The sequence below is a fragment of the Acinonyx jubatus genome, chromosome A1 (assembly GCF_027475565.1).
Source record: "Acinonyx jubatus isolate Ajub_Pintada_27869175 chromosome A1, VMU_Ajub_asm_v1.0, whole genome shotgun sequence".
NCBI lineage: Eukaryota > Metazoa > Chordata > Mammalia > Carnivora > Felidae > Acinonyx > Acinonyx jubatus.
Window position 1 is genome coordinate 190,552,063 of NC_069380.1, and position 21,405 is coordinate 190,573,467.

General features: G+C 40.4%; 2 protein-coding genes across 3 annotated transcripts in view; one reads left to right on the top strand and one right to left on the bottom strand.

Annotated features, from left to right (window-relative positions):
* Positions 1–2,910: 2,910 nt before the first annotated feature.
* Positions 2,911–21,404, bottom strand: MFAP3 (microfibril associated protein 3). Of its 2 annotated transcripts, XM_015063917.3 has the most exons (4): positions 21,241–21,404; positions 13,361–13,446; positions 9,405–9,868; positions 2,911–7,142 (listed from the first exon to the last, which is right to left on the bottom strand). In XM_015063917.3, exons 3-4 carry the CDS (start codon positions 9,697–9,699, stop codon positions 6,349–6,351), a joined length of 1,089 nt encoding a protein of 362 aa, XP_014919403.1. In that variant the 5' UTR covers positions 9,700–9,868; positions 13,361–13,446; positions 21,241–21,404; the 3' UTR covers positions 2,911–6,348. The 2 variants fall into 2 exon arrangements, with proteins under 2 accessions (XP_014919403.1, XP_014919402.1); XM_015063916.3 differs by lacking the exon at positions 13,361–13,446.
* Positions 21,309–21,405, top strand: part of FAM114A2 (family with sequence similarity 114 member A2) — a 32,982-nt gene continuing 32,885 nt past the window's right edge. Inside the window, exon 1 of the mRNA XM_027077536.2 lies at positions 21,309–21,374. The gene's annotated coding sequence lies outside the window, so the exon portion shown is untranslated. The remainder of the gene's footprint in view (positions 21,375–21,405) is intronic.

Below are 21,405 nucleotides of genomic sequence, written 5' to 3' on the forward strand. Positions count from 1 at the left end.
TTTCTACTGATGAACTTCCCTTCTGCTTAGGGACAAACTATTTCCCAGGGGGTGGCTCTTCTATTGGAAGGAGGCCCCTCGAAGGCTGATGTATCATCACTTAGGGCACTTGAGTCCTGCCTCTTGCACGGCTGAGCAGGAGGCAAAGCAGAGTTCCCAACTGTCAGGAAGAATAAGCATGCTGGCAGTGGCCACATATCTTCCAGGCAGATGGAGCGACATATGTATATTTACATATATATTTCCTAATCAATAGGTTCCAGCGAAAACATGAAAACTCAAGAACATGATTGGAATTTAAGGAACTCTGAAGGAGTTTGATTCCTTAAAGAAAATTAGCACAGTCGTTTTTTTGTTTGTTTGTTTTTGTTTTTGTTTTTTTTTTTGTTTTTAGCTGCAGATGACCTCAGAACAAAATAGTGCTATTGAATGATCAAACATTTCTCCCTAAATATGTAAAATCTCCTCTTCCAAATTAGGTACTTCTAGCATTTCTTCATTAAAAAATGCATTTCTGGGACCAGCCAAAACAGGCTTTGAAATCTAATCATATTTCTGGCCCCTGCTTTCTTCTCTCTCTCTCACCTCACCAGCCACACAGGCTGGCCTATTTCTTCTCTTTCTCTAATAGGCCAATCTTGTTCCCTAGGACCTTTGTCCTTGCTTGTTCCTTTAGCTGGAATGCCTCTTCCACTAACCTTTGAATGTCTGGATCCTCATCAGTTGGGTCCCAGCCCAATGCCTTCTTTGGAGAGGGTTCTCTGACTCTGATTGAAGATACCACTTGCCAGTCACTATCATTGTGGTGTCTCTGGCCCCTGGAGGTGCTTGCAAATAGCAGGTAGTTTCAGTTAACATGTTAATGAATAACTAGATTAAGACAATTATGCCTCAGTAGAATCTTATAACTTGTCTTCCTGCCATTTGAGCCATGTGTATTGGAGACAATATAAGTGATGGCTTGAAGGTTTAGACTAAGATTTACTGCTTCTGATTCTTGCTTTGTTGATGCATGTGAATATCTTCAAGGAACATGGCTTGCAACTTTATCCACTACAGAACCACATCTTGTTCCTGTAACTCATGGGAAGGTGACCTTGCCGCACATTACCAGCTGCCTACAGCTTCCATTCTTACCCTCCTTTCTTAGTAATAGAACCCTTTAAGGCAGTGTATCCAGTTAAAAAAAATACACATATGCATCTCCCCAGGTTTTCTGACAGTTACGACAGGTAACCATGTAGTCCAGATCTGACAGCTGAGTAACAGGAGTCAGGTGAGGAGGATTCAGGAAAGCTGTCATCTTGATAAAAAGGTAGACTCACTGCTATGTGTCTTTGCCCTTTGCCCTTCTAACCTTCCCCCTGCCTGCAATATAGACATGTTACTGAAGGTGAAGGAGCTGTCCTGTGTAGCAGGTGTTGTCAGTGTTCCATCCATAACCCCTTGACACTCACCATTCCTATATTCAACAGGATATTAGGTCTTTGCTCAAGTTCTTTGCCTCCTGAAAGCTCCTGTGACTCTACTGAGGGCTTTTGCTGGTTATAGGATCATGCCAGCCTATGTGTGGCAGGTTGAAAGTGCCAGTTAGTGAACTTGGGAATAGCCCTCAATGACAGGTAGGAGCTGGTGCATACGTATCTGAGCTTCTTGGCTTTCAGGTGGGAGCTTTGAGGCATGAACTACATACACTGGGGGCAGACAGAACTCCCTGAACTTAACACCAGTGGGACTTAACACCACTTGCCCAAATCAGTAACCCACTCGTTAATGCACCCTGGATTGGCTTTCTTTTCCCTGTCTCACTTCCCTACTCTCTTACTTTCTTGGGTTCACCTTCCAAATAAACTACTTGCAGATGAATCCTGGTCTGAGGCCCTCCTGGGAGCCCAATCCGAGGCATCTTATGACCGTGTGGATGAAAGCCACATGCTAAGGGTGAAGAGGAATCTAAAACTAGCCTGAGTCCTTAGTGCTGGACTTGAGCCTTGGAATGACTTCGTCTGGACTTATTATTTGAGAATAATAAACCTCTTATTTGGGTAAGCCACCACAACTGGTTTTCTGTGGCATGCAGCCACATGTTACCTGTGACTGAGAGAGAACTGGAGGAATTTTTAGTTGAGTCTAATGTAACCAGTCATGGCTACTAACAAGGCTGACACTCTGGATGCATGATTATTGGCCCCTTACACTCTATGGCAGGTTACAGCTAGCACAGTGTTTGCTTACATGTTGCTTTATTTAATCCTCATGTTAATTTTGTGAGCTAGGTATCGACAACTCCAATTCTTAAGTCCAGAGAGGCCAAATCACATTGTTACATGGCTAGTGGTGTTATCAGGACTCTTAAGTCCAGTGACCTTTTGCCATGGGGAGGTAGGAACTAAGTTTTCATTCTAAGAGTGACAGATCTGTGGTATTTAGGTAGTGAGTTGACCTTTACCTGTTCCCTTTGCCTGTCTCCTGAGATCCTGTGCTTTTCTGTCATCACCTTTCACTCCCATGGGACTGCGGGCATTTGCCTGTACCAGAGGTACCCCTCCCACGTGCCAAATCTCACCAGACCTTACATACTAATCATGTTTTCCAAAACGTGCTAAAGCCTCTTTAGGTCTTTGCTCAAGCTCTTGTCTTTGTCAGGAATGCTTTATCTCAGAAGTGAATAATTGCTACAGTTGGTCTGGTAACTGCATCTTCATGGTAACTGTGGGCAAGACACCCATCTCAATATGGCCCATAGTATCAAAAACATGTAGATGCATATTAAGTATTTGTAAAATTAAAATGCAGAGCCATGGTAGAATCCAAGTTGAATTCATTTTGACTCCTGTTTAAAATCATTAACATCAAGTTCCATCACACATAAAAATGAAGATCATGATAGAAGATTTCAGACAAATGAAATAACAGTCCATTGAACATTTAATAAATTATATTCAAGCATGACTTTTTTTAAAGAAAGGACAAAATTATAATGTAAGTATTTATTAAAATGGTGACCATTCAAACATCATCTGAACCATATGAAATAATATGCACTTTTATGAAATGTTGAGAACATTGAGAAGCTAGGAGTTTATGTATAAACATGAGCATTTTCAAAATTCCCGACCTATATGAGAAAAGGCTGTGTTCTCTTACTGGTGACTCAGGAATTATGATATACTTGTGTGAGAAGTGCTGGTGTGTGGAGACAAGGCTAGCACCCATGACCGGCTGTGCTCTGGAAAACAAGCATGCCATGCTCCCGTGACACTCTGGGACAAGGGAGACAGAGTCTGATCTAGGGTGAAACTACATGCAGGGAGGACATGGAGAGGACTGCACCAGGGGTTCACTGAGGCTGGAGGACCACACAGAAAGCAGCGTGCTTTGACTTCAAAATGCATGCTAAGCAAGGCAAAGAAGCCAGGAACCTTTTCACCATTCCAGATCAGCAACTCCTAAGGTATTTATATCAAGGTAATTGGTAGTAAATATAAGTGCTCACTGGTTCTGAATCAAGAGTTTAACTATCAAAACAGATTCAACTTTGAGGATAGGCTAAAACTCAACGGGGGTATCAACTCAAAAGATGCCTGTCTGGTTTCAGCTGGCAAAGAATCTATAAAAATGTTGACATATCTATTTTTGGTAAATTTATTTCACAAAGCCATCCTGTCATTTCATAAGGACAATAAGGTAAGTCACAATACAAAATTTATAAATGAGATGAGAGAACTATTTAAATACATTTGCTGAGTAAAGACATTTTCACTAACCATAAAATCCAGTGAAACAAAAGATTAATTACATGACAGTTGTTGTCAAAAGACTTTTAGACTGTAGTTTAAGTTCAAAAGGTTAAGGATTTTATAAAAACAGAACATGAGACTATTAATTATATATGAAGAGTATTTGATTAGATACAGAAAATATTACTGTGTCGTTTTCTTCCTCTTGGAAACTAGCTTTAGAAAGTAAGACCAACTCCAATTAAATTCTGACTGCTGTAATTCTTTACCACTGGCACCATAATCTGGAATATCCAAAGTGATCCAATTACCAAATTAAATCACCACTGTGTTTCTAAAATAATCTAACCAGAACAAACTGGAGTAGCCTATACCTAATTGTTATACAGTATTTGTGTAAACATATCGATTTTTTTCATTATTTGTTATATTTTTCCAAAGTCCTGTTTCCCAGGGCTGTGACCATTAAATATGTCTATGGTTCCGGACGCTCATGTCCATCATGAGAACAGGTGGTGGGATAAATCCATTCTCTTCTTAACATGAGTCCAGATGACTGCAAAGTCGCTATACTGGGATGGGGCTAGAGGTACTATCTGAAGATCGGAGGGACGTTCAGGGAACAGACCTCAGACAAGGGACTTTTAGCATTTTTAATTTCTCAAAAGAAACAGCCTGGGAAGGCAAAAAGTGTTCTATAATCTAGAGTACGGTGAGGAGCCCTTGCTCTCACAGCCAAATGTATGAAAACAGCATTCCTTAAAGACATGCAGGTTTAGAAGCCAAGGCAAGCTTTGGCTAAATGATTGGTAGCTTTTGTTTGGCTCTGGAGGTTTCCATGGAAACAGCCTGAGAGACAGAAAAGGCAGCATTATCATGTTTATCTGTAATGCCATCTGATAAAACTACACATTGATTCATTCACGCTATCCAGAAGAGATGTATTACTTCCGATAAGGCTGGACAAAGGGAGGTATGAGTTCTATCTGGTTACGCTCTCTATCTCCTCGCTTTCCTCCATACGAAACCTTAAATTAAAATCCTGATAAAACCTCCTCTGAACATTTCCCTCAGGAACCTCTAGTTCAAGGAATGCTTCGATAATCAGAAGCCAAATGAAGACACATGAAGCACCAAATGGAGCTCCACAGCCAAGTTTTTAAAAATCATACGACACCAAGCTTCCTGTAGCTGAGGAAATTATTCTGAAGAGTATTTACAATTCTATTGTATCAGGCCTCAGCCAGGCAAGAAATACGGTCTTAAGTGTTCATTATACACAGCTGAATCAGGTGGCCTCATCCATAATTTTTCTCCCTCTTTATATCTAGATCATTTGTGTGTTTGTATATATCTATACACTGGTACCTACATCTATGTCTACATATTTAATATACTCACAGATACCACACACCATTATCTAATCTTATTTCAGGTTAGTGCTTCTCAGAAAGACCACAAAAGCAGTCCTAGCTCAGAATTCTATATCTGAAGTACACAAAAATAAAAACGTCAACAATATTAAAAAACAAACCAAACAAACAAGGAGGCATGCAGCCTTTAGCACCATATTTACGATCAAGGAGGGCAAGAGTGTTGACAGAAGTCTCAAGAGGAACCCAGCTCTGAGTTTCCCCCTGGAATGGGATCCCAAATACAGAACCCTATTACAGAGTCCAGAACTTTCAAAAATGGAAAGCCTGAGAAATTCTATGAACACAAATGTCAAAATCCATGATTTACCAGAAATAGAGGATAGGTGATCTGATGTTGTTCCTTATTCTAAAAGCACTGAAGACATTATTCCTTAAGAACAAATTGCTCACTTTTGGAGATCAGTTGGGAAATCACTGCCAGCTCAATAAACTAAATGCTGCTTCGATAAGTTAAAAAGACATGCTACACTCCCCAAAAGGACCAATGTACTCATGGAAAGTAGTTTATTAATGAGCAGTTAGCTCCCTGATATCTGTGTAATACAAACATGGGTGACACTAAAGAGATTCAACCTAGCACATACAATCGCACACTCCACATGGTGAAATATCTGAAAAACACCCAGACCTCTATGCGCCACGACATCGGTGTGGGAATCTAAATCACAAAATAAAGTCTGAGCTTGGTCCTTTCCATAAAAAGGACTTAAAGTCTAGGGAAGGGTTTATTTAGAGATGTGCTGATAATTCTGTTGGTTTAAAGGGGACAGGTAAGAAGTTACAGGGCTACAAATGACTTTAGATACCTAATGCAAATCCCTCGTCTTATTGGTGGGAAAACTGAGACCTCAAGATGTCAGCCCTAACCGCTGGATGAAGCATGACCAGAAGAGAAGCCATGGAACTTTTAGTGTGGTACTTTCTCCATTTTGTTTCTCTCTCAGGCTCCTTTAAATCTTAACACGTGTCACTTAATCAAGCTCCAGAAACATGACTAAGAAATAGATATGAAAAACACAGAAAATTTTACAAAGATTTTGGCAACAGTTCACATTCTGATGTGCTTAATATTAACAAGAGGGAAAACCCCAGTCATCTTTTGGTAAAAATGTTACTTCCTGCATGAAACAAGTTCCTCTTGTGAGAGCAGTTTTCGTAGGTACTGGGATAGCTCACAGCTGATGGCTTTCATATGTCCCATCTTTGGAGTAAGACTTCAATTCGGCAGATCCTGTATCATCAGGTGGGCTGAAATGACTGCTGTCTTGGGAATCTGTATCAATACTTTTGGTTTCTGACTGAAGGTGGACAGAAACCTGAACTGCTATTTCCTGGCCTTGTTCATTCAGAGAACCGTCATCCGAGTCTCCTCCCGGTGAATTACTCCGGCCCATCTCTGGGTTAATGACATAGATGCCACCTTGAGCGTTCAAGGCAGGTCTCTCTTTAATTCTTTCTCCCATGTCATCAGGGTCGTCCACTCGCACGGCCTCGAACATCTCCTCAACGAAGGCCCGACAGTTTAGAATAAGGGGCGGAAGAGGGACGCTTCTTGCCAGCTCTTCGATATAACGGGCAAACTCCATGGTCTTAAATTGTGTGACTTTGGCGAGCTCCAGAGTTTTGGCTGACGTGATGATGGGGATGCGCTTTGCAATCTCAAAGGCCTTCTGCAGCTTCTCGGCCCCTTCAGTTCTGAAGAATTCGTTGATGGCCTTCTCTGTCTTACGAAGATGGCTGCTCATCATGCACAGCCGCGTGACGTTCAAGATGAGGGTGATGGTAAAGGCAATGAGGCAAACAACCATGTAGTAGACACTCATGTCTCCTGAGGTGAAGATAACGCGCAGGGTGACGGAGTAGGAGGCACGGATTGGAGAGGCGGTGAAACACGTGTAGAGCCCTCGGTCATCGAAGGCTACGCTGGTGATATTCAGGAAGTTATCAGAAACCAACCATTTTCCACCTGATAACCCAACAGACACAAAAAAATTACAGCATAAAGAATATTACTGCTAAATATGCCGATCACCTTACCAATACTCCGTCTCTTCATGAGAGTGCCTTAACTCAAGTCTTCTATTAGGTTCTGCTACTTGTATACATCACGTAAGAAAGGGCAGACTTTTATGTCCACAGTAGGAATTTAAACAGCCCGGAACTTAAAAAAGGGAATCAAAGTCTTCCTTCCTGACATGAATGGTACATCAATTAGTAAGCACTCTGGATTATGCCCATTTTTATTGTCATCAAAATTTATCTAAATTCTACAGTTACATTTAGGAGCCATCACTACCCTAACATTAAAAAAAAAAAAAAGAGAAATATGTAGCTATGAATATATTCATTATTCCACAAGCTGCTGTTCTACGAACTTGGGAGCTATGAGAAGGATATCCTATGAATCCAAAGTATGATGAAGTACATACACTCCATTCATCAGCCACTGTACTACGACCACAATGTAAACTCTCCAGCTTACTTGCTGATAATAGCTCAAGATTTATGAACCTTATACTAGACTGACATGCTCTTTAAACTCCTCTCACTAGAGATTCATAAAACTTAATAAAATTTTCCAGGGCTGTTACTGAAAGCATCAATGATAGATGCTGGTGGTTTTCAAAGTAAAGGCAAAACAGGAAAATGAAACTGCCATTCCACTCGGCTGGTCTCCTGCTAACCTAGGCTTTGTTTATGCATTCAGGCTGTAATGATCACACTGACTGAATAATTCAAATCTCACACGCATTTGGTCTGGATCCTAGAGCCAAAGGAAATAACAGTCTAGACGAATGGGTCCATATGTGAAACCCTAAATCATGTTCAAAATACACATTCTGGGCACCACTCTAGAGATCCCGATTCAATAGATCTACATTCTTCAGAAGCCGATTAAAAATGTTCTGTTCTAACAGTTCAAACTCTTCAATCCCTTGGTGGCCAGTTATTCAGTTTATAGAAAGTTAAAATGTTTAGCGTAGACTTTAAAAGAAAACACCATCTGTCTCTTCTTCCATTTTCCATTCTAATATGAATAAGCAAATATCCTTTATATTCCAAGAGGTGAGAGTAGCTTTCTAGCAAAAAAGACAAGAAGGGCCTTTTCTGAAAGTGTAGCTTGTGAGTATCCCAGAATTTAATCTTTATCCCATTGATTTTCATGGTGATTTCTTTTTGAGGTACTTTAATGCAAGTAGTCTTTAAAAAGATCTTTCCAGTAGAATACCAGTTAAGGAAACAGTGCTCTAAGATGTGTTCACAGGTTTACTAACAGCACAATCAAATAAAAACCTGTCAAAAATGACACCTTGGTCGATTATGCTGTTTGGGCGATTTTTAAGACTGAGAGGCAAAAAATACAAGAGAAGATCTCCTGTTTTCAAATAAATTAAGGTATAGCATGAAAAAAATTGAGCTGGAAGGGCTTCCAGAGCTCCTCCTCCATGCCCTTCTAATTCTCAGAGGGACTTTAAGTTTTATGCACAGAGCTATAATCTTTAAAAAAAAAAAACATCCTGGATTTTCTCTAAAATATTTAGTAACTCATTTCCAAACAAAATTTTAAAATTTATGACAAACTTACTTAAGCTTAGCCAACCCCCTTCCTGTTGTATGCACATAGGGCTACCACACTATATTGTGCACAATACAGTCTAGGTCAACGGGGTTGTGCGGTGCGTAGCCTGTACAGCTGTCTACAGCAGCCCTGATGTAGTCTACCTTCAATGAATAAGGAAACCAGCTCAGCAAGAGGAGAGACAATAGCTCCTTGTCATCAAGTGAACACCTTAAAAAAATTTTTTTTTAATGTTTATTTATTTATGAGAGCGTGCGCATGTGAGCATGAGCGGGGGAGGGGCAGAGAGAGAGGGAGACAGCAGAATCTGAGGCATGTCCCAAGGTCTGAGCTATCAGCACAGAGCCGGACGTGGGGCTCGAACTCATGAACTATGAGATCATGACCTGAGCCAAGTCGGACGCTCAACCAACTGAGCCACCCACGTGCTCCACATGTGAACACCTTTTAAATTTACAACTATTCTTTCTTCTTCTGGTTAAGCAATTATAATTATTTTGCTTTCTCTAATACCTATCAGAAATACTCCAGGCCTTCCAAAAGTTTTAACTATTCCCATGGCACCTCATCATTGAGCTTTCTTTGTGGAACATGTCATACAACCAAGAAGACAGAAGTAACAGGAAATGAGTAACCTTGATTAGTTACCTCTGCCTCTGCCGTCCAGTTGCTGTCCTTTTGAGTTGTACCAACGGACATCTTCATAGTGGTCGACTGTGAGAAGACACTCAATTGAAACACTAGTTCCCTCTTTGGCTATGATAACATCGTCTCCTGAGTGGGAACCTGCTGAGAGTTCAAAGCTTGGAGGAAATGATGAATTGAAAGAGCTATGATTTGCTCCCAGTGGGGCCATTTGGTTGAAGCCTACATCTTCCAAAACAAAAGCTGCTGGCACAATAACACTCGCCACTAAAGTGAATAAACAACAATGTGGCTTCATGGAAAAATGGGAGAAAATCTTGTTTAGATTTGGAGAACTCAAAAGCTTCTATACTATAACAAGAGCACGGTGGGTAATTTATGGCTTGGTATTGGAGTTTTCCAAAAAAGTGGGAGATTCCGCTGTATTTTGAAATCTTCAAGATTAAAAGATGTGAGTGGAGGCCAACCTAAAAGAAAGCCAGATATAAAGTTTAGCCAACAAAGACTCACAACAGGGTGAAAGTCTATGTTCTAGAAAAGAAGAGATGTGAAATTGATTAGAATAATTGGCACTGACATCAGGGAGCAAAACAGAAAGAACACCCACCTAAAAATCTCAGAGAGACAGTAGAAAAAAGCACTGAATTAGGAAATGGCAGGCAGACCTAGATTCTGGTCCTAGCTTTGCTACTAACAAGCAATAAGACCTTGGCAAGTAGTATTCTCCCTCAGCCATTTTCTCATCCGTCAAATCAAAGACTAGATGAGACCTCTCTAAAGACTCTTCTAGTTCTGAAAGGCTGTGATTCTATTTCACTCTGACAAATCTTAGGCAACAGGGAGCCAATGAAAGCTAAAATATTTAGCTTAATGATCTTTTATTTCAACCTGCGTCATTACCATCTGTTGTTATATCAATAATGTAAATCAACTGGTACATTATAATCATGAGCCTGGAGCTCAAAATTTGAGCAATCCAAGTACATAAAATATTAGCTTTAAATAATGCAGGGATACTTAAGGTAGTTTTTTTGTTTGTTTCAATATTAGAAAGAAAACCGTACTACTACATACACAGTTATTGACTTCTGAGGCTTTAGGATCTCCCTCTTGAGCAAGAATGTTAGACAAAAGAATTTTCCATTAATAGTTTCTTTGATATCAAGAGGCAAAATACAGCATATTTAACAGTTTGTGAGAATACCAAGTTTTAGCTCAAAGTCTGCCAAATAAGCTAAGGGAGGAATTGACATCTTAAATATCTACTTGGTAGAAATGCAAATATAAAGTGCAGGGAAAGATTGCCAGACAAACAAAATACCATGAACAAAGAACAAAATATCCCAGTCTAAGAGTTTATGTGATTATCATCATCTTCCTCTTAATCTGGTTCCTCTTTTAAATCAATGACTCTCAAAGAAAAATTTCAACTTCTATTTCTTTAAAAGACAGGATGAAATGCCTAGCTTTATTTCTTACAAAGGCCCAAAATAATTAGTTTTGGAAATGACTCCCCTTTATACTTATACAAAGGCTGCTTGATCACAGAACATAAAAAGCAATGGATCATTGTATTTAGCCATTAAACTCCTCAAAGTCTGAATCATAGTAAGTTGTAAATGTCATTTAATTTTCATTAGCCCTTGAAAGGTTGGCTGAATAATAATAATTTTCTAAATCTTGCTATATCTTTAACATTTAATGGACTATTTAGAGTAAAATGAAGGACTTCAGACTTTGCTATACATAGATTGAACACATGTGTTTACTTCTATTTTCTTCCCAAACCCAAATAAAATGACACCAATGAGGGGATTTTGGAAATTATGTGATTTAATCCATTCATGTCAGTGACGTGCTCCTTTAGGCTATCCTATATGTTAGCAGGAGAATCCTGGTCTCTAGTGGGACAGAGTGGTGAGTAGAAACAACGGAAATCACATTTATTGAGTGACTGTCATAAGCCAGGCACTGTGCTGGGCCCTGACGTGTGAGCTCCCAAGCTCTTTTTCAGTACAATACATACAACAACCAGTGGACATGATTTTTGTCCTTTATTCTAGATGATGGGTTCTCAATGGTGATAGGAAACGACTGTGCTGAAAAAGTGCTCCAGTCTTCCCTAGGACTGTCATCAAGAGTTCCTGTGGCTGCATCCAAGTCAGCATTTTCCTAATTTCATTCCTTTCTTCTACTGGCCATTTTTTTTTTCAACATCAGTATACAAAATTATTATTATTATTAATGCTTTTTCTTTAAGTCAACTCATTATTTTGCTTTCATACATTTTTTAAATTATTTTTTAAATTTTTTATTTAAATTCTAGTTACTATATGGTGTAATAATGGCTTCAGGAGTAGAACCCAGTGATTCAGCACTAACATATAACACCCAGTGCTCATCCCAACAAGTGCCCTCCTTAATGCCCATCAACATTTAGCCCATCCCCCCACCCAACACCCCTCCAGCAACCGTTTGTTCTTTGTATTTAAGAGTCTCTTATGGTTTGCTTCCCTGTTTTTATCTTATTTTTCCTTCCCTTCTCCTATGCTCATCTGTTTTGTTTCTTAAATCCTGCATATGATTAAATCATTTATTTTAAAAGGAGAGTCTATATCACATCTGTAAATAAAAGTAACTGTACACATAAACGTGATGAAAACAAAGCAGTGTTATTAACTGCTGTCTGCTAAAGGCTCTGAGCCAGAGGCCTCCTCTCTTTGTCAGGAAAAACAAAACAAAACAAATAAAACACCCACAACTCCACTTCATTCTAATACTACCTCATTTCTTATCCAGCCATCCTCCTCCTCTTTCCCACTGGTTCCACCACTGAGTTCAGAACCACAATTTTAGACTAGAGGTATACATTTTCATCTATTCTCTTGCATCCATGGAGCACTTTCTATGTATTACAGACACCACCTCTGACTTCATGGAGCTCAATCTGGCAGGAGACATAGACACTAATTACAGACAAAATATGGTAAATGCTGCCCAAGAGAAAGTACAGGATGCTACAGAAGTACCCAATGTGGGGAGCTAACCTTGTCACGGAAAGCCTTCTTGAGAAAGTGAGGTGTGCAACAGTACGTGAGGGATAAATAGGGACTGTGAATGGAAGAGAAGTGTCCTAGTAAAGGGACAGGGAAAAAGCAGAGGGATCACTGGTTAGGAGGTGTTCAGGAGAAAGAGCTACAGGTGGTGTAATGAGAAAGGGTGGACAGTGTGCTGGGTCAGCTTCCTGATTCGGGAAGCAGTCTGGGCCAACAGCAAAACTGGAGGTGGACTTTGGGAACTGGAATAGGAGCCTGAAGTGAGTGAAGAAGACCAGTGTCCAAGATGAAGGGATCAAATAGCCTGGAAGCTCAAGAGTGGGGTAGATCACCTGTAGGAAAGGTCATGTCCTCCCAGGATCAAGGCAGCTAGAGTAGAAGACACTGGAACCAGAAGAAAATGGATTCCCTCTCCCTACTGAGATGCAGCAGCTTTGGAAGAATAAATAGCCTCTATATGGAGGGCTGTGGGGCAAGCGGTGTCCTGGCAGTGTTATTGCTGTGTGGAATCCCTTCATGCAGCTTCCCTGGGTCTCCTCTCCAGTGCTGGCTCTCCATTCCACATGAATCCAGAGTATGCCTGGACGCAGGGTGGCTTTCCCCCAAGCCCCTGTAGCTCTCACCATTACACTACTCACCGGCTTTGGTATGCACTGCTTGTATTGCTAGGGAGTCCACCCCATCTCACTTATGAGTCAGTTCCTTAAGCAAAGGACTATATTTTTATTGCTATACCTCAAAACTAGCACATGTTCAATAAATATTTACTCATGGAGATTAGTTTAAATTTGATAGTGTGCGATGTATATTTGTAAATTGAAGAATGTTATGCAACAGGGATAATTATTCAAACTGACGTGCATTTACTAGCACTTATTATATTCTGAGACGGCCGATACTAACAATGTCCAGAGAACTTGAGAGGCATAGTGGCTAAAGGCAGTCCTTAAGTCAACCCCAACTCCCAAAGTCTTCATCGCCATCTTGTCCTAGGAGATAATAGTAGGGATAAAAGATTATAAGCCCACAGTATCTAAGCCAGGTTGACTACTAATATCCACAGAGCTTGTTAAAAATATAGATTCCTGGGTCCCGCCCCAGACCTAGTAAGAACCTCTGGACTTGGAACTTGGAATTTATGGTGTCTAATTAGCTCCCTGGATGATCTTGAGGCAGAGGATCCATGGACTGGCATCCAGAGACTAGGACTACACTTCCTTATTTCCTCTATGACAGCATTGCCTAATGGTGCTGCAGGCTGTTTGAACACTTCCAATAAGAGAGAACTATTACTCACTTTCTATTCTGGACTTAGGTTACCCTGGATCAACATAATTGCAGACTTCTGAGAAAGGCAGGATAACAGAGAGAAGTTCAGAGAACAGTCTCTAGAGCCAGATTTCCTGGATTTGAATCCTGATGGACTCTAACCAGCCCTGCAACTTTTGTAAATGACCAAATCTCTCTGTGCCCCAGTGCCCTCATCTTTAAAATAGGGAAAATAATAGTACCTGTTCTTATTGGACTATTGTGAGGCTTGAAGAAAATAGTATATATAAAGCAGAGTCTGGTAGTAGTAATTACTAAATAACCTCTAGTTAATTTTTTTTTAAGTTTATTTATTTATTTTGAGGGTCAGACAGTGTGCAAGTGGGCAGGGCAGAGAAAGAGGAAGAATCCTAAACAGGCTCCACGCTGTCAGCACAGAGCCCCATGCTGGGCTTGAACTCAGGAAACTGCGAGATCAGGACCTGAGCCGAAATCAAGAGTCAGACGCTTAACCATCTGGAGCTACCCAGGCACCCCTCTAGTTATTATTACCGATTGTCCTTTCAGATACTGTGCTAAAATCTACAGCTGATGGTAAAATCATTATTTAAGATAAATGAAACACTTCTACTCAGAATACTATGCAACCATTTAAAAATCTTGGAGAGGTGGGGCGCCTGGGTGGCTCAGCCTGTTGAGTGTCCCTCTGTTTTCTGCTCAGGTCATGATCCTGCAGTTCGTGAGTTTGAGCCCCACATGGGGCTCGCTGCTGTCAGCCTGTCAGCGCAGAGCCCACTTTGGACCCTCTGTCCTCCTCTCTGCCCCTCCCCCACTTACGCTCTCCCAAAAATAAATAAATATTAGAAAAAATAAAAAAAAATGTTGGAGAGGGGAAACATTATTATGTAATTTCAATCTGTAACTTTAAATTTCACATTTTTCTTCTGCTCATGGCAAATACTATTCTGCAATAATATGGCTCAAACAGGCACTGTAAACAGAACTTGGAGTCCAGCCAAGATACATTACATTGTTTTTATGCACTCTGAGTTTGTGGCCAAGAATCTTGGTTGTGATGTGCCTAGCTTACCCTTCCCTTTTGTGAGACCTGCCTCTATGTTCTGGGGCCCTGGAGGAAGTCAACCCTTTGGCTGACTAACTAACGAGAAGCTTTGATCTTGGAATTTAGAATTGAGACACAGTGGCCGGGTTAGGGCCAATGTGAGGAAGAGAAGGGGTCGGGGCAGTCCAGTTTGGGCCACATACAAAGAAAAGCAGAGAGACAGGACAACAGGGATGGAGAAAGAGAGAGATGGGGGAGTGGGGGGTAGGGGGTAGTGGAGGGGGAGGGGAAGGAGAGCAGAGGGGAAGAGAAAGAGACTGACTGAAGTGCTGCTCTGGCTCCTGACAAAATTCTGCTTCCTTCCTCCAATGTGACTCTTTTTTTTTTAAAGAAATAAACATCTTTATTCAGTTTCTTTCAAAATTAAATCCACAAAAATTAAGACTGAGTGTAAAAACAAGAAAGGAAATGGAGAAATGGTTAAGTAGGAGAAAAAAGATTAAATTCAGCAAAAGTGATTAAAGTGTGGCTGTGGCTACCTGGTAATCCTCATTGTGGATTTCCACCTCCTCTCCTCTTTGTACACCTGAGTGCAGTGCTCCAGCTGCCCATGTGGCCGAGATTTATGGTTCTGTTCTGTACAGACACAACCATTTGCCTTTACTAGAAGTTTCAAGAAACCTACAAGACAGGGTTTAGAAAAACACTATGAACACCCTTAAACTGCCCTTAGGTCAAAGTCTAAGGTGGCAGAAGTAGCCTGGTACGCTGATTTTGTGCCAGGAGAGCAATATGTCTGGTCAATAAAGGCAGACTCAGCCCAGGCACTTCGTGCTCCTACCATGGACATCCCGAACACAAACTACTTCTAGTCTGAGCTACTAAAAGACACAACCCATTTGCAAATAAGATGTTGTTGAGCAGCTGGGAGAGAAAAAAGTGGCAAAGGTATGGATGGGTCCAAGACGGTGACAGAAGCAGAAAAAAGGGTAAAGGAACAAATCACCCTTAGGATCAGAATAACTCTTCATATTAAATTTCCTTTTACTTGTGTCAGAATCAGTCTGCTACTTTCAACAAAAATTACATTGACTATGACCATGCTACTCATTCTGGTGCATTTTCAAACAGCTAAATCACAGGCCCATCATGTGCAAGATGAAATACTGGGTACTGCAAGGGATGTCCAGGAATTTACGAACTAGTTTTGGGACTTCCCATGATAATATCATACTTGCTATTTCATTTTTTTTTAATTAAAAAAATTTTTTAATGTTTATTGGTGGGGGGAGGGGCAGAGAGAGAGGGAGACACAGAATCCGAAGCAAGTTCCAGGCCCTGAGCTGTCAGCACAAAGGCCGACGTGGGGCTCAAACTCATGAACCCGTGAGACCATGACCTGAGCTTAAGTCGGAGGCTTAACTGACTGAGCCACCCAGGTGCCCATGTCTACTATTTCTTAATGCTGCAGCTGACATTTGGAGGCTAAGAGGAGAGTTCAAAAAGGAAAATCAAAGTGCCACCTTCTTACAGTTAAAAAGGCCTATGCTATGCTTGTGGGTGAAGTCACTTGGTAGAATGTTTTATTACCTTCCTTCAGCATTAGTAAGAATAATAGAAAAGTGATACTCAAATTTAATCTAACTCCTTTTTCATCTTTTAGATACAGTAAAATATCAGCTTTTCTAGGATCATGAATAATCAGAAATTTAGATGATTTTACCTGACAGAACCATTCTCAATATGGCTATATCATAAGAAAGAAAGAAAAGAAAAGAACGCGTTTAAGCTGTCATGACTAACAGATTGCCTTGTTGCTTTTTCTGCCAGCTTCTGAGAAGAAATATTTCCATCCTGCTCCAATTCTCAACAGGAGTAAATAAGGAAGTAATGTGGCTGATTTCCGTTCTCGTGGCTCAATATTAAGTTGGCTGAAGAAACTGCTATTTGTACAAATAGTTCTGAGATAACACAAAGCAGGGAAACACTGATGCCCAGATGGTATTGATTTTAAGTATACGGAGATATTAATGCTTTATTCTCCATAATTAAATGTGCTCTAGCTTGTCTTTACAGCTCATCCACTCTTCTCTGCCTGCACTGTTACACTTGAAAAATGGAGAAGTTCCCCATGCCTGGCACACAATGGTCAAAGTGGCATTCCAAATTGGCAAGGGGGAGAAAAAGCAAATGAAGAATAGATTTTTAGCACTCTTCCATCCTTTGCAAAAAACAAACATAAAAAACAGAGATCTGAAACATAGAAAGGTTAGTAATATTCAAACAGAAATCACCATGGTGAGGGTCATTTTCTGAAAAGTTCCTAATTCAAATGGCCCTTATGCTCCCAAGGATATCTTAGTGCCATCACACACCTCATAGCTAGCATTTGGGCACTCAGCTCAAACTTCAGCGTATTTTCTGGCCCACTGAAAAACACCGTCCTCTGTACTTATTGGAGCTTTGCTTTAAACCCACAATTATTTTCTGTAACCGTGACTTACATCCTTCTGCCATAAGCATTTGCTGAGCTACTGGATGCAAATGACAAAGATCAATGTCAGGGGCCTAAATTTACGATCTCCTTACCCAATTTTTTTTTTCTATAGTCCAAAAAATCAAAGTCCATATAACTAAAATAGAACTTCTCATTCTCGCCCTTACATATACTTGTGCAGCGTATACCCATTTTAGATGATAGCCACACGATATAATCCTTTCAATTTTGCAAGATCAAAGTTATAAGGTCATCATGGCTCCTTGGTAAGAAGCATGGACTGACCTGCCTGATCTTATCCCTGGATGAAGCCATGGCTTGAGAGGCCTTAGTTTTCACATCTACAAGGTTATTTTAAGAGTAGTGACCTCATACAGTAGTTGTGAACGAATGTGGGTATATTATAAATACATGCCATTGATATTATTTTTCCACTTCCTAGGCGTTTTTCAATTAAATCATACGGTGTCCCACCCAAGGTCACAGTCCTTTTACCTTACCTGGGTACCACACTATTCTTTTAATTTCTAAATGGGTCTCATTAACTCCAACCCTACCCCAAACACTGCTCCTCTCAGAACTGGTCCTGAACACACATCCAAGAAAGTCAAGATGATTTAAAAATCTATTGATTTTCCACTGCCCAAGAGATAAACTTTAAATGTTGGTCAGGCATCCGTAATTCTCCAGGAAGTTTCAGGAGGCAGAACAGAAGTTGCTGGATGGAGCCCAAAAGTGCCTGTGTGCAGAATAATTGTTTGCTGAAGGAATGAATGGATCTAGAAGTCTGTTTTTTAGTTACACCTCTGTCACCAATCAGCTATGATCTATAGTGGTCTGTTTCCTCATCTAGAGGCTGATTATCACTATCATTCCCTTCTTTGCTTAAATCTTATAATCTTCCTAGCTTCTTGTCATGGCTCAAAGCCTTAACTATACTTGTTTTACTCTCCAATGTCTCCAAATAACTTTTTATTTTAAAGGTCTGGTTCTATATTGTTAAAGATTCCTACGTATTTTTTCTTTTTGATACTGTTGTAAATAAAATTGTTTTCTTAATGTAAAAAAAAAAAGTTCTGGTTCTAATTGTCCCCTTGTTTTACTCTCCAATGTCTCCAAATAACTTTTTACTTTAAAGGTCTGGTTCTATATTGTTAAAGATTCCTACGTATTTTTTCTTTTTGATACTGTTGTAAATAAAATTGTTTTCTTAATGTAAAAAAAACAAAAAGTTCTGGTTCTAATTCTCCCCTTTGCTTAAAATTTCCTGCCCCTCCCCAACAATATCTTCCTGTGGAAATTCCACCCTCTACAGTATCCGACTCCAATTTCACCTTGTTCAAGAAGCCCTCTCACTTAAATTGTCACCATTACCCTCTTAATTTTGGATGAATTCTTTTGCTCTGTAAGTCACCTACACACAGAGTATTCAATTGTAAGACTTATCAGTTTCCTTCTTCTATCAGATATGTATCTATCCAAAAGACGGTAAGCTTAAAGATGAGAGTCTAAAAACTTTCTCAGCCTTTGACATAGCATGGGATTCAACATTTTGAATTCCGATGCCCAATCAACTTGGCGGTCAGGAAGGTACTTGCTACAAATTTCTTACTGACTTTCCAGAGTCCCAGACTTACGTTAAGTGACTTACTAAGTCACTTTTCCGTATGTACACCCCCAATTCCATGCAATTGCTATTGCCACAGAAAATCAGAGGGAACTACCTATTTTACACTTCTTTGGTTTTGTTTTTTTGTTTGTTTTTTGGTCTCAGACTCTGGGAAGCATTAATGGAGATTTTTGAAGATATGGAAATACAGCTTTAAAAATCTTAGTGGGGGAAACACTCTAGAGTGGATTTGGTCTTTAACTGGTTTTCCCAAACTGCGATTTTTGAGAACTTACATCAACTTAATCTGTGGTGCTTGTTAAAGATGAAGATTTGTTGGTCCCACTCAGATTTACTGATTTGGCATCTCTAAGGGCAAGGCCTGAGCATCTGCTTTTTAATATGCATGTAGTTTTAATGACTTACAAATCAAGTCCATATTTCCTTTGATTGTCCTAACAATCTTGCAATCCAGTGATTCTCAAAGTGTGGTACAAGGGCCTCTGGGGTACCTAAAACTTCTCCAAAATGATTTTCCTAATAATACTAGGATCTTATTTCCCTTTACATTCTCATTCTAATCCAATATGGTGCAACTGTCCAGAGGCTAGATGATGAGTACTATGACAAAAGAATGAACGCAGAAGGAGATATGAGAATCTAGCTATCTTCTATGAAGATATTAAAAAGAGCTGTAAAAATGTAAAGCAATGGCATTCTTAATGATTTTTTGTTTTGGAAAATATTGTTCATAGAAATACTATTTTAACACATAACACATTTTTTTAAATATACTTTTGCAAGTTGTCTTGATATCTAGAACGGTGAATATTGATAGATACAACGCACACACAAACTCCTTGTTCTTAGTAAGTTTTAAAAGTGTAAAGGGATCCTGAGACCAGAAAGTTTGAAAGCTGCTGCTAAAATTATCAGTGGCAGCATTTAAAATTTTTTTTTAAATGTTTGTTCATTTTTTGAGAGAGAGCGCATGCGTGAGGAAAGGGCAGAGAGAGAGAGAGAGAGAGAGAGAGAGAGAGACAGACAGACAGAGAACCCCAATCAGCTCCAGGCTCTGAGCTGTCAGCACAGAGTTCGACGTGGGGCTTGAACCCACAGACTGTGAGATCATGACCTGAGCCGAAGTCGGCTGCCTAACCAACTGAGCCACCCAGGCGGCCCCCACCACTTTTTTTTTTTTTTTGGCAGCAACATTTTAAGTGTAAGATTAAAGACATGGTTAAGTGACTTACCAATTCACTTTCGTACTTAAACCCCAAATTCCATGCAATTTCTATTGCCACAGAAAATCAGAGGAAACTACCTATTTTATACTTCTATGGGTTTTTTGTTTGTTTTTTGGAATAGGCATTTTTAACAAGCTACCAGGTGATAGCAATGCCCTTAAGTTTAAAGAACTACCATCAAAAGCAAAGGAATCTGAATGGTTTCAGGAAGTGACAATTATTATATATGGACATTGAGATGTTAATTCTGAAGGCAACAAGATGGAAGCTGGAAGACGGGTTGTTAAAAAGACCACATCCCTTCACCTTTCTGGGACTTAATTTTTCACATCTATACAATGAAGGTGTCTATAATGCTTTTCTGGCTTTTAGTCCGAGTTTCATGCATCCTCCCTGCTCAAAGACAACGGAAGAGATGTATCTTTCTGATGGTCAGTTATAATCTTAAAGTCATAAATCAGAGCATATCACTCTTCTGCATAGAAACCTTCAATTGTTTCCAAATGTTCTCCAAATAAAAGTCAACTCCTTGTACTGGCTCATAGACACTACAAGATTTGGCTCATTCAAGTCTCTGGCCTCATTTTCCTTCCTCTTTTTGGGCCCGTAACAGTAGCCTTTTTTCTTTTCCTTGACCTTGCTAAGTTTGTTACCACTATAAGGCCTTTGCACTTGCTATTCCTTCTGCCTCAAATGCTCTCGAGAGCTTCATAAGGATTACTCCCTTTGTTCCATCACATTATGCTGTTTAATTTTCTTTAAAGTACTCACAACCATCTTTTTATTTACTATTTTAGATATGAGTGTTGCTTGTTGACTTGTTTAAGGTCGGCCTCGCTCCAGAATGTCAACTACTAGGGCGCAGGGCCATAGTCGGCTTGAAATCCAGTGTGTCCCAGGCCCCCAGGGTGGTACCTGGCAGGTAGTTTACGCTCAGTAAACATACGATGGCTGAACTCCCGCAGCTCAGGCCTGGCGTTCAAAAGGACGGCGGACATCCTATCCCCCTTCACGTCCGACCCCGACCCACCGGCTCAAACCCATGCCTCAGCACCTCCAGTGCCTCCGTCTCACGACCCCGACCGAGCCTTCACTTACCAGACTGGCACTCAGCTTGTTCCTGCCCGAGCGGTGGCTTGACCCGGAAGTGCTCTCAAGCAGGCGGGACCAACTCCGCGCTGAGAGACTACTTCCGGGGCAGCAGGAGCAGCTTTTCGGCAGCCGTGGTCCGGGTGAGGGTGGCTGGGGAGTGGGTGTGGGTTT

What these genes read in the sequence shown, in the direction of transcription:
- MFAP3 (XM_015063916.3), bottom strand. Translation starts at nt 9,699, where the DNA reads ATGAAGCCACATTGTTGTTTATTCACTTTAGTGGCGAGTGTTATTGTG. An exon ending in ACTGGACGGCAGAGGCAGAG is followed by an intron (nt 7,143 to 9,404) that starts GTAACTAATCAA and finishes TTGGGTTATCAG; the next exon opens with GTGGAAAATGGTTGGTTTCT.